Below are 12,761 nucleotides of genomic sequence, written 5' to 3'. Positions count from 1 at the left end.
AAGAATAAGGGCGGGATGTACTAAGATGAAAATGCGGTAAAACCCCGGTTTTACTGCATTTTCAAATGTACTAATTCCCGGCTGCCGGGTCATCGCAGGGCAGGGTATCGCTACCTTTGGGTGGCGATACCCTATAGAAGCCTATGGGCTTCTATCACCGCCCGCTGCCCCTCATAGTCTCCTACCCCCTCCCTGTCCTCCGTGCTGCTCCTCCTCCCCCAGCAGCATGTCACAGCCGGCTGCAGGAGACGCCAGGTACCACCTCGGAGCCCAGGAGGTGACGGAGACCCCCCCGCACACCACATCAAAGGTATCGCGGGGGGCACTATCACCGCACCGCTAGCCGCATATGTTGGTACATATGCGCTAGCATTGTGGTCGGGGTGAGGCGAGGAGTGGCGATGTATGTTAAAACATCCTGCCCTTGGGCCAGGTTGTTTTCTGAGTTACAGTATGCCCAGGATGTGATAACACTCCATGGGGGTAAAACAAATGTAAGGACAAACTACTTGCAAAAAACTAGGTAGTGACTGCTAGTGTTGGGTACAGTATTATTTATTTATTAACAGTTTCTTATATAGCGCAGCAGATTCCATTGCGCTTTACAATTGTTGTCATCATAGGTGCAAACGGGATGCAGTTACAATCCCGGCGGTCGGGATCCCGGCGTTCAGAATCCCGACGCCGGAATCCCGACCACCGAAATGAAGACACATTCTCCCTCCGTGGGTGTCCACGACACCCCTGGAGGGAGAATAAATTAGTGTGCCGAGCATAGCGAGGCACCAGGCCCGCTGAGTGGCGGGCCTGAGATTCAGCCAATCAGCGTGCGCCGTGCGGCAAGTGTTTTCACAACAGAAGCGGATAGCGCTCGATATTTCTTATTGACTGCAGGGACCCCCCGTTGCCGCCGCCGCAAGCTTTATATACACAGCCGCAGGACAGGTACACCCCCCCCCCTCCGGCACCGGGGCTCCCCACCCCAACTCGCCTGGGGCGCTCCGGTGCCTTGCACCGGCCCTGGGATTACCACTCGCCTGCACAGAGAATGGAACGCTGTAGCCCAGTTTGCATGGTAGACAACCACTGATTTAAGGATATAGTGATTGATGATACAACCACTGCAAAATTGTATATATGTAAATTACCTGTATATACTTCATTTTATTTTTTCTTGGCATGGCCCGTTCAATGAATTTTTTTTGACCTATGATTAGAACCTTACCATCACTCAATTGAGTGAAACGCCCATAAAACCTATTGTGTATTATGGATAGGGTGATATGATGGTCATCTCTTTAATTTCATTTTATTTGTGGCCACTTTTGTAATTTTTATTGCCAATGATAGCTTAATCAATCTTGCTAGAACGGTGGATGTATATTAAATGTAATACCAGCATCTAAACTCAAAAACAAAAATACTCTCGCTGGGAATTATTGACAATTTACACAGCAATAGCAGTGTATAATTAAATTGTTACACAACTTTATATAAAACATTTTAAAACTTCACAAAATTAAAAATTAAATATATAATAATATAAAAAAATAAGTGCACAGCAGAGAAAAATAAAATAAAAAATGATAAATGTAATTTAACAGAACAACCTTGTTAGGGGATATAGAGTGCACCCCACCCGAGTTTCTTTTTCTTCTTTTTTTGTTAAAAAGGTAGGGGTGTGGTAAGATAATAGAACCCACAATTCATATAATGCCACACAGTACTACCATCATATTCACATTACACCACATGCAGTGCCCCATATCCATATTACACCACATAGTAGTGCCCCTTATTCAAGTTATGCTACACAGTAGTGAAGTCATGTATGCTACACAGTAGTGAAGCTTACACAGAATGCCTACTGCAGAATTGCCACTTATACATGTAATGCTCACAGCAGTAGTACCACTTACATAAAATGCCCACAGTAGTGCCCCTTACACACATATCTGTCTCTGTTCCTCCAGCAGCTCTATGCTCTCTGTACCCACTGGACCTCTCTTACCATGTCTTCTGCGAGCACAGAGCCTAATCCTCCTTTTGGCCCTTCTTCATTTGAGCACCACTGACGGTATGACATCACAAGCCTTACCAGAAAAGAAAACCACTTGGACAGGCTTTTCTTTTGGACTAACTGCGCAAGGCTGTGGTAGAGGGGGGTCTGTGGTATAATGTGTAATGGGCATTACTGTGTGTGGTATAATGTGTAATGGCCATTGCATTATGTACAATTCTGGCACAATGGGCTCTACATGGCACAGTGTGTCTAATGGTTGGTACCTGACAGAGTGTGCATAAGGTACACATAAAGTTAATTAAATCAGAATACACAACTTATATAAAGGGATATAGCAAATGGATCACACACTCTAACAAAAGGTTGAACTCAATAGACGCACTTCTATTTTTCAGCCTTAACTATTATGTAACTATGTAAGGAACTGGAGCTGGCGCAATGTGTATAAATGCAATGTGAATTAAGTAACCAACACTACTATGTGGTGTAATCTGAATTGGTACTATGGCCCTTATTCTGGTTGGTGCGGTCGAGCCGCATATGCGGCTCCGACCGCACCAGACGAATCCCCGCCCACCATACGGTTCGCCACGGCCGTCCGTACACGGACGGCTGGCGAACCGCACGAAAATGGTGGAGGCGTACGCCTCCACCATGCTGGGAGCTGCCCCCTGCATTCGATGGTCGACGACCATCGAAGGCAGGACCGCACGCCGCGGCAGCTCCCGCAAGCTGAGACCACACGGACAATCGTCCGTGTGGTAGCTTGTATGGGGGCTGAAAGCTGACATCCGGCGACGTCAGCTTTCCGCCCCCATGAGTGGCGTCATGCCCTCATTACCATGCGTACGCCCCGCGTTTGCATGGGAACGCCCATGAAACGCGGGGCGTACACATAGGGAAATGAGGGGATGAAGCCCCTCACGCCCCTATACGCCCCCTTTGCGGCGTCTAAATTTTTAACACGGAGAATTCCCCTGCACATGCGCAGAGTGACCTCTGCGCATGTGCAGAGAGAAAACATCGGCGGTACGGCCGCACGCGGGCCGTACCGAGCCGATTAGAATAAGGGCCTATATGTGGCCATGCCCATTCCCCATGAAGCCATGCAGCTTGTATCATCGGCACGCACTGTCCCTGTTTTTTCAGTGCCGTTGTTTTGCCTGCCCCAGCTGGTCCCCCCTTTTCACACCAAAAAGCAAATGATCAGGTCAAGCATTTCAAATGAACGTTTAATTATAAGAATGGATAATGCTTGAATCACAATGTGACTGGTTCTAGACACGTCCATTCACAGGTAGAAATGTTTTCCAGAGGTGCACATGCCTACTGTATGTAATTCAGCCATTTTGGTCAACAGGGTCCTCTTCACTTGACCATTCTGGTGGAGGACGTAATTCCTGTTGGCTAGGGCTGGGGTAGCCAACCCTAGTCCTCGAGAGCTACCAACAGTGCATGTTTTGCAGGTCTCCTCACAGAATCACAAGTGAGCTAATTAGCTCCATCTGTGTATCTTTTAAAATGTGTCAGTAATTAATGAGTGCAGCTGTGCAGCAGCTAGGTTGTCTGGAAAATGTGAACTGTTGGTAGCTCTTGAGGGCTAGGGTTGGCTACCACTGGGCTAGGGCAATACAGTATCTCATTACATTTTTGATGCACACTCAAACCAGCTTAGAACTGACGCTACATCTGACCGTAGCTAGAAGGTACAGAGGTGACGACAGTGCATGACCACTGAATGTCTCAGGTTGGATTCTCCTGTTTATTGGTGTAGTCTATAACACTCCTGTCCCCACTGTGTGCAGATGTATTGATATAAAATTTGCATTGTGTTTCTTGTTGAATGACTTCTAGGAAAGCAAGAACCCAAACACGGAATATAACTTGCCAAACCTGCTTTCATCATCACTGGACATATTCTTTGCGGGACAGGAATCCGTCACCAGCACATTGGGATATGGGCTTCTGATCCTGATGAAGTATCCACATATTAAAGGTAAATTGGCTAAAATCAGGTATATGGGGCTGATACACAGTGGTAACTAAAGTGAGTTACATTAATGAGAAAAATACTTGTGAGTATCCGAACAGGTGTACATTTATTTATTTAGTAACAGTTATTTATATATCGCACACATATTCCGCAGCGCTGTACATGGAATAGTTGAACACTCACATCAGTCCCTGCCCCAGTGGAGCTTACAATCTACCACATGTACACACACACACAGTCATTCTAGGGTTAATTTTGTTGAGAGCCAATTAATCTACAGATAGAGCGTCCCTTGTACTGGTGGGTGCCGAGCAAGGTCAAGGGACGCTCCATCTGTACCAGTATATTTTTGGATTGTGGGAGGAAACCGGAGTACCTGGAGGAAACCCACGCAAGCACAGGGAGAATATACAAACTATGCACAGTTAGGGCCATGGCGGGAATTAAACCCATGACCCCAGCGCTGTGAGGCAGTAATGATAACCATTACACCGTCTGTGCTGCCCCAACATACACTTATGTGCTTGGGCCATGGGCTGCAGTAATGTGAACACAGTTACTAAACCTTGCCTATATGAGAATACCATGACACACTCCCGCTTCTCCACTGATTGCTTCCTCATACTTTCACAAAAGATACATTCAAGATACATTACATTAATGCAACCTTAAGTCTTTTGTGTGTGTGTATTATCTGGTCTGTGCCCATTTTCCATTAACAGATGTAGCACCTCTCATTTAGCTGGCGATAGCCAGCCCCGTCCTCTGCTGGAAGGGGGTGTGCGCACACGCGCCCCGTTTCCCGACAGAGGTCTCCACTGCCTCCCTGACGCCTCCATGCACCCCCCCCAACCCTACCTGTCTTCCTGAATCGGAGACCGTCATGGATTCCGCCACTCACCGCTGAGCAGTGCGTGGGGGACGCTCGCGGGTCCCCATCAGATGGAGCGTCTCTCTGCCAGCGGAGACGATCTGGCAAGGACTGGAGCTGTAGGAGAGGCGCTCCATCTGTGGGTATATCTGGTCACGCAGGATATCACGGGCTCTGGCCGAGTCAAGTGCAATTTATCAAAATTACCTAATTGTACCCTTAGGGTTAAATTTACTAAAAGTCCTACAAACGAAAATAAGTGATGTTGCCTACAGCAACCAATCAGAGTCTGTATATCATTTCTCTTAGAAAATGATAGACAGGATCTGATTCGTTGCTATGGGCAACATCCCATTACTGTGAACATCAACCTTAATCCTTTTCTTTCTCTTATCACATAGGGCGGGATGTATTGAAATACATCGTCGCCACTCGCACGATGTTGATCACATATGTACTAACATATGCGATCAATATCGCAATGCGTTGACAGAGGCCCCCGCGATACCTGTGAAGTGGTGTGCGGGGGGGTCTCCATTACCTCCCTGGGCTCGCCTCACTCCCCCCCGGCGCCTTCTCCTTCCCCCTGCAGCCGGAAGGACCTCCGGCTGTGTTGTTAGGGTGAGGAGGTGTTTACTTTTTGGGGTCCAGGAGGGCTTCTGTAGGGTATCGCCATCCAAAGGTGGCTAATACCCTGGGTGGCGAAAACGCGGCGGCCGGGTCATTTGAAAATGTGAAAACATGGGTTTTACTGCATTTGTCCCTTAGTACATCCCGCCCATACGGCCAGATGTATCAAGCTTCAAAAAGTGTAGAGAGATAAACAAGCAGCCAATCAGCTCTTATCTGTCATGTTACAGGTTGTGTTTGATATATGGCAGGTAGCTGATTGGCTGCTTGTAGGTTACTCTCCACTTTATCACTTTTTGAAGCTCACCATCCATTTTAACAGGAGGATACAACATTTATTTGGTGGGCCGCTTGATACGGTAGCACTACTAAGTGTCAGTGAGTGCACAGGATGAATGTCCTATTTCTGTGGCTCACACTTATTAATTATAGCCCCTTTGATCTGATAGTACAATCTTGTCCAATTAATCTGAACATCCTAGAGCCTTAAGTTATTAACATGCCACCCGTGCTGTCCCCGGGCATTATCTGGCAAGGAGCCAGATGTACTAAGCTGGAAAAGTGATAAAATAGAGTGATAAATCACCAGCCAATCAGCTCCTACTTGCCATGTCACAGATTGTGTTTGAAAAATGTCAGTCAGGAGCTGATTGGTTGGTGATATAAAAAATAGAGGTACTTGTGGAGTATCACGGCTCCCATCGTATGGCATTGTATGCCATATGTACTGGCATACGATGGTATACGATGCGATGCGATTTTCACAGATTTTTGAGCATTTATGGTCAAAAATCGTATGCGATCGCATCGGATGCCATACGATGCCATACGATGGCATACGATTTGATGCGATGGCATACGTTTTTGATCTTAAATGCATCCAAATGCATTAAAATTAGTATGAAACATGTTAATTGGCCCCCAACTGTCATTTTTCACTGTGTACCACCCCCAATATCAACGCCAACCTGAAGCGTGGCGAGCGCAGCGGTACGCGTCCTACGACCGTTGACGTGGAGTTGAGAATAGAAAGTGTGGCGAGCGCAGCGTGCCACTGAGCCTGAAGCGTGGCGAGCGCACGCGGATACCTGTGAAGGTATCCGCGCTTGCCACGCTTCGGGCTCGGTGGCTCGCTTCGCTCGCCACACTTTCTATTCTCAACTCCACGCCGACGTGGATAGTGGGGGTATGAAAAGGTCGTAGGACGCGTACCGCCTCCCCTCACGGGCTTGCTGCGCTCTCCACGCTTCGGGTTCACGTTGATAGTGGGGGTGGTACACTATGAAAAATGGCATTTGGGGGCATTTCACATGTTTACTACACATTTCAATGCATTTTGATGGATTCAGTATTGAATCCCGGCGGTCGGGATCCCGGCGTACAGAATCCCGACGCCGGAATCCCGACAGCCGAAATGCCGACAAGGGGGGGACGTGGATCAACCCCCCCTTGCGGGCTCGCTGCGCTCGCCACGCAGCGGGCCCGGTGCCTCGCTACGCTCAGCACACTAATTTATTCTCCCTCCAGGGGTGTCGTGGACACCCACGGAGGGAGAATGTGTCGGCATTTCGGCGGTCGGGATTCCGGCGTCGGGATTCTGAACGCCGGTATCCCGACCGCCGGGATTGTAACTGCATCCCATTTTGATGCATTTCAGTGCAAAATCGGGTGCGATCACATCGCATGCGATTTGATCGTATGCGATGCGATGCGATTTTTTATCATACGATCAGCATACGATCAAGGTCGTGGGAGCCGTGATACTCCACAAGTACCAAAATAGATACAACTATTGTGTATTGCTGTGGAACTATGAGTCCCCTGCATTTTGAGAACCATGACTGGCCCTTTAGCCTGGTGCTGGTTTAAAAAAATACAGGGGACCCCTATTCAGTTTGCCCTGTGATTCTTTGAAACCAGGACCGGCTCTTTGAGCCCGGGGCTGGTTCTGCTCAGGAGGGGGAACCCCATGCCATTTTTTTTTCCTTTTTTTTTTTTTTTTTTTTTTTTTAATTTTACACATTTTTTGGGACAGAACCATGCACAGATCACACCAGTTTGTGCATGGTTCTGTCAAAATCGCCTATCAGAACCTGGTCTGTTTGTGTGGCGATTTTTGGCAACGTTTTCCGGAATCGCATCCCATTAATTTGCGAATTGTTTAAGTTTTAATGGAAAAACACCTAGATGCAAATTGAAGTGTGCTGAAAATCGCCTGTTCAAAATGTGGGAATTTGCTGCAAAAAGTGTGATTTTTAGCGCAATTCGCATTCCATCAAGTTAGCAATTGCTAAAAATTGCAAAAAACACAAATTTGCATCCTGTTAAATGTCACCCAGAAGCTGGCTAGGCCAATCCACCTGTCCAGACCGCTCTGTCAAAATTGTGCATTGCTGCCACCTTAGCCAGCACTGAAACTGTGATCTGATGTGATAGTATTTTCTGCTAACTCATAATTTTTCATCCCGGCAGTCAGGATTCGGGCGCCAGCATCCCAATTCATTTTGTGATTCTGATGCTGGGATGCCAACAGCAGTAGTTGGTATGCTTTTGTCTATAGTGCAGTGGTTCTCAAACTCGGTCCTCTGGACCTAACACAGTTCATGTTTTCCAGGTCACCCGACAGGTGTACTCATTACTCGTTGACATATTTTAAAAGATCCACAGGTGGCGCTATTTCACTTATGATTCTGTGAGGAGACTTGCAAAACATGCACTGAGGACCGACTTTGAGAACCTGTGGTATAGTAAATGTCTGACTGTCGGGATGCTGAGCACATCCGTTTATTATATGTCTGCTTAGTGAGTACATGACAAGTCCACATTACACATTTTGAGCAAAGAGTACCTCCAGCCTATTTCATACAAATGCAGTACACTTTTATCTTATGAACATATGAAGTTTTTCGGGAGTACCCCTGTTTTCCTTCCAGAAGTCTATGCACACAGATCATATTTGCTGACATTAGATCATATTTCTAATATACTATACAGTATAGAGCAGGCATTTCCAACCACGGTCCTCAAGGCACACCAACAGTGCACGTTTTAGTGATATCCAGGCTTCAGCACAGATGGTTTCATCAGAATCCCTCAGATACTAATTAAGGGCCAGATGTATCAAGCTTCACAAAGTGATAAAGTGGAGAGTGAGAAACAGCCAGCCAATCAGCTCCTACCTGTTATTTTTCAAACCCAGCCTGTGACATGGCAGGTAGGAGCTGATTGGCTGTTTTTTTTATCACTCTCCATTTTATCACTTTTGAAGCTTGATACATCTGGCCTTGTCACCTGTGCTCAAGCCTGGATAGCTACACAACCTGCACTGTTGGTGTGCCTTGAGGACCGTGCTTGGGAATGCCTGGTATAGAGGTTTAAATATACAGTATAATAGTTTCAATATTTTGTGTACAGTAATATTTCTACATGTTCTCAGAAAAGGTCCAGGCTGAGATAGAGAATGTTATTGGACGAACGCGTAGGCCGTGCATGGAGGACCGCGCTAAAATGCCTTACACCGAAGCTGTTCTGCATGAGGTTATGCGGTTTATTGACTTCGTACCGCTGGGTGCTCCGCGTTCTGTGACTCAAGACACTGTTTTTAGGGACTATTCCCTACCCAAGGTATTCATGTACTCCTAGATAAAAGGACAGGTTGCTATGTATACTTCACATTTCACTGACCCCCTGCTCTCCTCTGTCTAGGGTACAGTGATCTTTCCAGTTCTGCATTCTGTGCTATATGACCCCTTGCTGTTCAAGAATCCGCATGAGTTCAATCCCGAACATTTTCTAGACCAAGATGGTTTGTTTAAGAAAAGTGAGGGCTTCGTGGCATTCTCTGCAGGTACAAAGTCGCATATTCAGAGGCTATATGGTCACTCGGTTGACAGTCAAAATGTTGACATGCGTTAGGTCGACAGGCCTTAGGTCGACACATGCAAAGGTTGACATGGCTTTATGTCGACATGGTCTTTAAGTTGACAAAAGCATTAGGTCGACATTGGGAAGGTTGACAGTCAAAAGGTTGACATGATTTTTTTCATGTTTTTTTTGGAAACGACATGTGCCGACAGGCGGTATTTAATGCCCTACCATCCACTTGGGCGCAGAGGGAGAATAGAATAGTGTGCCAAGCATAGCGAGGCATCGAGCCCGAAGCATGGCAAGCATAGTGAGCCATATGAGGGGACACGCCCAAAAATGTGAAAAAAACCATGTCAACCTTTTGACTGTCGACCTAATGCTTGTGTCAACCAAATGATCCTGTCGACCTAAAGCCATGTTGACCCTTTCGTGTGTCGACCTTAAGTGGTCAACCTAATTCATGTCTACCTTAGTTTGGTCGTCCGAATGACCCATACCGAATTAAGACCTCAGGCAAGATACCGGTTTGGGGATCTCCTCCCTCAAACATCCCATAGAACGACTGTATATTTTTGTTTCTGATTGCTGGAGTCCTGTGGTGCGTGCGCAGTCTATCGATAAATGCTCGGCTGCGTACAAATCGCAATCATTTTGGAAGAAGGCTTAACCCTTTGAGTGCCAGCGTTGCTGTAAGAGATGTGAAAAATATCACCGTCGCTCGCAGCGACTGTTCTTTCCTTGGCACAAAACTTCAATCCATTGACTTCAGATCATTTACCGGCAATAACTAAAGTGATTCATGTTCCTCAACTTCGACCCCGGCATTTTGGATATTTTGCACATCTCTTACAGCGACGTTGGTACTCAAAGGGTTAATACCTACATTGAAAGTAAAACTGGCTTCCCGCACACATTGGATGTTTCATGCAATTATATTTTACCCTATCAAAAAAAAATTCACTTTGGGAGTGTGGCTGCAGATAAGTGATGTCACGACGTCACGCTGTATTCACTCAATGCTCCCTCTGGGAATGTTTCGGATGGCCAGGATAACTTAATGGGACCCCTTGGGACCTGCGGGGCCTTGTGGACATTAAAATGTCCGGAAAGGTGAACACTGCCACATCTAATCTTACCCTTTATGGGAGTCATCTTTACTGCACTAGTCCAAGCTGAAAGGATAAATGCTGTAAGTCATGCGTTCGGGTGGCTGAGATATGTCCTGATGGATGAAGTCCTATCAGATAGAGGGGTCAATACGTGACCAATGAGAAGCAAATTGATAGTGCTGCTTGTAACAGAATCATTGCATATCATTACACTGGGCCCCTAGTACAGGAGCTATGCCTCATAAGCAATGGATCTGTGGACAAGTGTAATTATGCTGCAACTCCATGCACTTAAGGGGCATACAGATGTGTGGAATTTACCTGCGAACATACGCAGCCTAGCAAACATGTCTGAATCACCCCACAAGTGTATGCACCTTTTACGCTACATACCTATGATTGTCCACCAACCTTTTCATGCACAAAGTGACGAGAGTGTAAGACACACACAACTCCTAGATATGGATACATTTACACTATAGAAATATCTGTGTGCACAAAATTGTATATATGGCTTATACTATATGTTCCCATTGTATCTCCCACCAGGAAAGAGAGCCTGCCCGGGGGGAAGCCTGGCACGTATGGAGCTCTTCCTCTATCTCACATCCATTCTTCAGAAACTTGACATTCACTCTGATACACTTCCAAGTGACATTGACCTCTCCCCGGAATACAGCGGAATAGGGAAAATGGCTCCCTCCTACGACATTAGATTTTTCCCTTTTAGACATCATACTCTAGAGAGTTAGATTTGGGAGGTGTGGGTTCAAACTGAAATCTAAATTGCAGTGTAAGAATAAAGCAGCCAGTATTCACCCTGCACAGAAACAAAATGACTCTCCCAAATCTAAAGGCCCCCATACACTAACTCGATTTTGGCCGATTTCTCCCGTTCCCGACGTAACGGTCTGAGAAATCGGCCCAAATCGGGTCAGTGTGATGTCCCCTCAGGTCCGATGCGCGGTCCCGTGTGCATCGGACCTGAAGGAGGTCGGAACGGCATGCTGGTTCGACCTCGGACCTCCCTCCCAGTGGCAGGCCGGGCGGGAAACAGGGGTCGCATGCGATCCATCACAAGTTAAAGGACCGTATGTGATGGATCACAAGTGACCCTGCCAACCGGGAAGTCATTTTTTCAGACCATATTAAACTATATGTGTCTGCGGTTCAAAATACGTTCAAAATAAGGTTGGACAAACACTTATTGGTTAATAACATCCATGGGTACAAATAAGAAATATAATCTGTCTTTACAAGTCAGTTCAAAAACAACTAGGTTGAACTAGATGGAGGCAAGTCTTTTTTCAGCCTTACCTACTATGTAACTACAGTATGTAACTATGGGCCTTATTTTGGTTCATTCTTTCTGACAAAATCCTTCTTAGATGGACAAAACCATGTGCACTGCAGGGGGGCAGATGTAACATGTGCAGAGAGAATTAGATTTGGGTGAGTAATTTTGTTTCTGTGCAGGGAAAATACTGACTGCTTTATTTTTACACTGCAATATAGATCTCACTTTGAAGTAAAACCCCACCCAAATCTAATTCTCTCTGCACAAGTAACATCTTCCCCACCTGCAGTGCACATGGTTTTGCCCATCTAAGAAGGATTTTGTCAGAAAGAATGAACCAAAATAAGGCCCTATGTATCATAAATGAAATTTCTGAAGATTCCTGTATCACTATTCTTCTTTGGGCAACATTTACTAAAGTCTGCCATTTGCTGGGTGTTTTGACTACTTGACCTATTATAGTGTAACATTTGACTCACAGTATTATTGCCTCATATTTGTATTTCACACAACACATGTCCGGTGGTCACCAGGGCCGTCTTTTCGTATGGGCTTAATGGGCACTTGCCCAGGGGCTACAGGTATATAAGGGATCCTGATAGCTCGGGATCCCCTTTTTCCAGGGATACCAGAATTTTGGAAATCGGCCCTGGGGAACTGGAGATATCCAACTTCAAACAGCAGTCCACATCCAACCCCAGGAATTATACGGCACAGATGGTGGCACCCCTGACCTGATACAGCACACATGGAATTATACGGCACAGATGGCGGCACCCCTGGACTGATAAAAATTTGTATTCTTTTAATTATAAAAAAGAGCAGCACCCCATGAATTATACAGCACTCTTGGCTCACCCCTGGACTACAGCGCATTTAACAGCCCTTGCAGTAAAAAAAAAACACCTTAATTTTATTTTCATAAAAAAAAAGGGCAGCTCCCCTGGTCTGATATGGGGCACCCCTGGAAT

General features: G+C 46.2%; 1 protein-coding gene across 1 annotated transcript in view; it reads left to right on the top strand.

The window, feature by feature from the left end:
* The window catches only part of LOC146036050 (cytochrome P450 2B1-like), a 42,459-nt gene extending 30,919 nt beyond the window's left edge, over positions 1 to 11,540 (top strand). Inside the window, exons 6-9 of the mRNA XM_083159821.1 lie at positions 3,878 to 4,019; positions 8,954 to 9,141; positions 9,223 to 9,364; positions 11,043 to 11,540. Of these exons, the coding sequence (XP_083015947.1) occupies positions 3,878 to 4,019; positions 8,954 to 9,141; positions 9,223 to 9,364; positions 11,043 to 11,245 (675 nt within the window). The 3' untranslated portion in view covers positions 11,246 to 11,540. The remainder of the gene's footprint in view (positions 1 to 3,877; positions 4,020 to 8,953; positions 9,142 to 9,222; positions 9,365 to 11,042) is intronic.
* The last annotated feature ends 1,221 nt before the right edge of the window (positions 11,541 to 12,761 follow it).

Source organism: Crinia signifera, chromosome 9, assembly GCF_055691185.1.
Source record: "Crinia signifera chromosome 9, ASM5569118v1, whole genome shotgun sequence".
Taxonomy (NCBI): Eukaryota; Metazoa; Chordata; class Amphibia; order Anura; family Myobatrachidae; genus Crinia; species Crinia signifera.
This window is presented reverse-complemented; position numbering and strand designations above follow the sequence as displayed.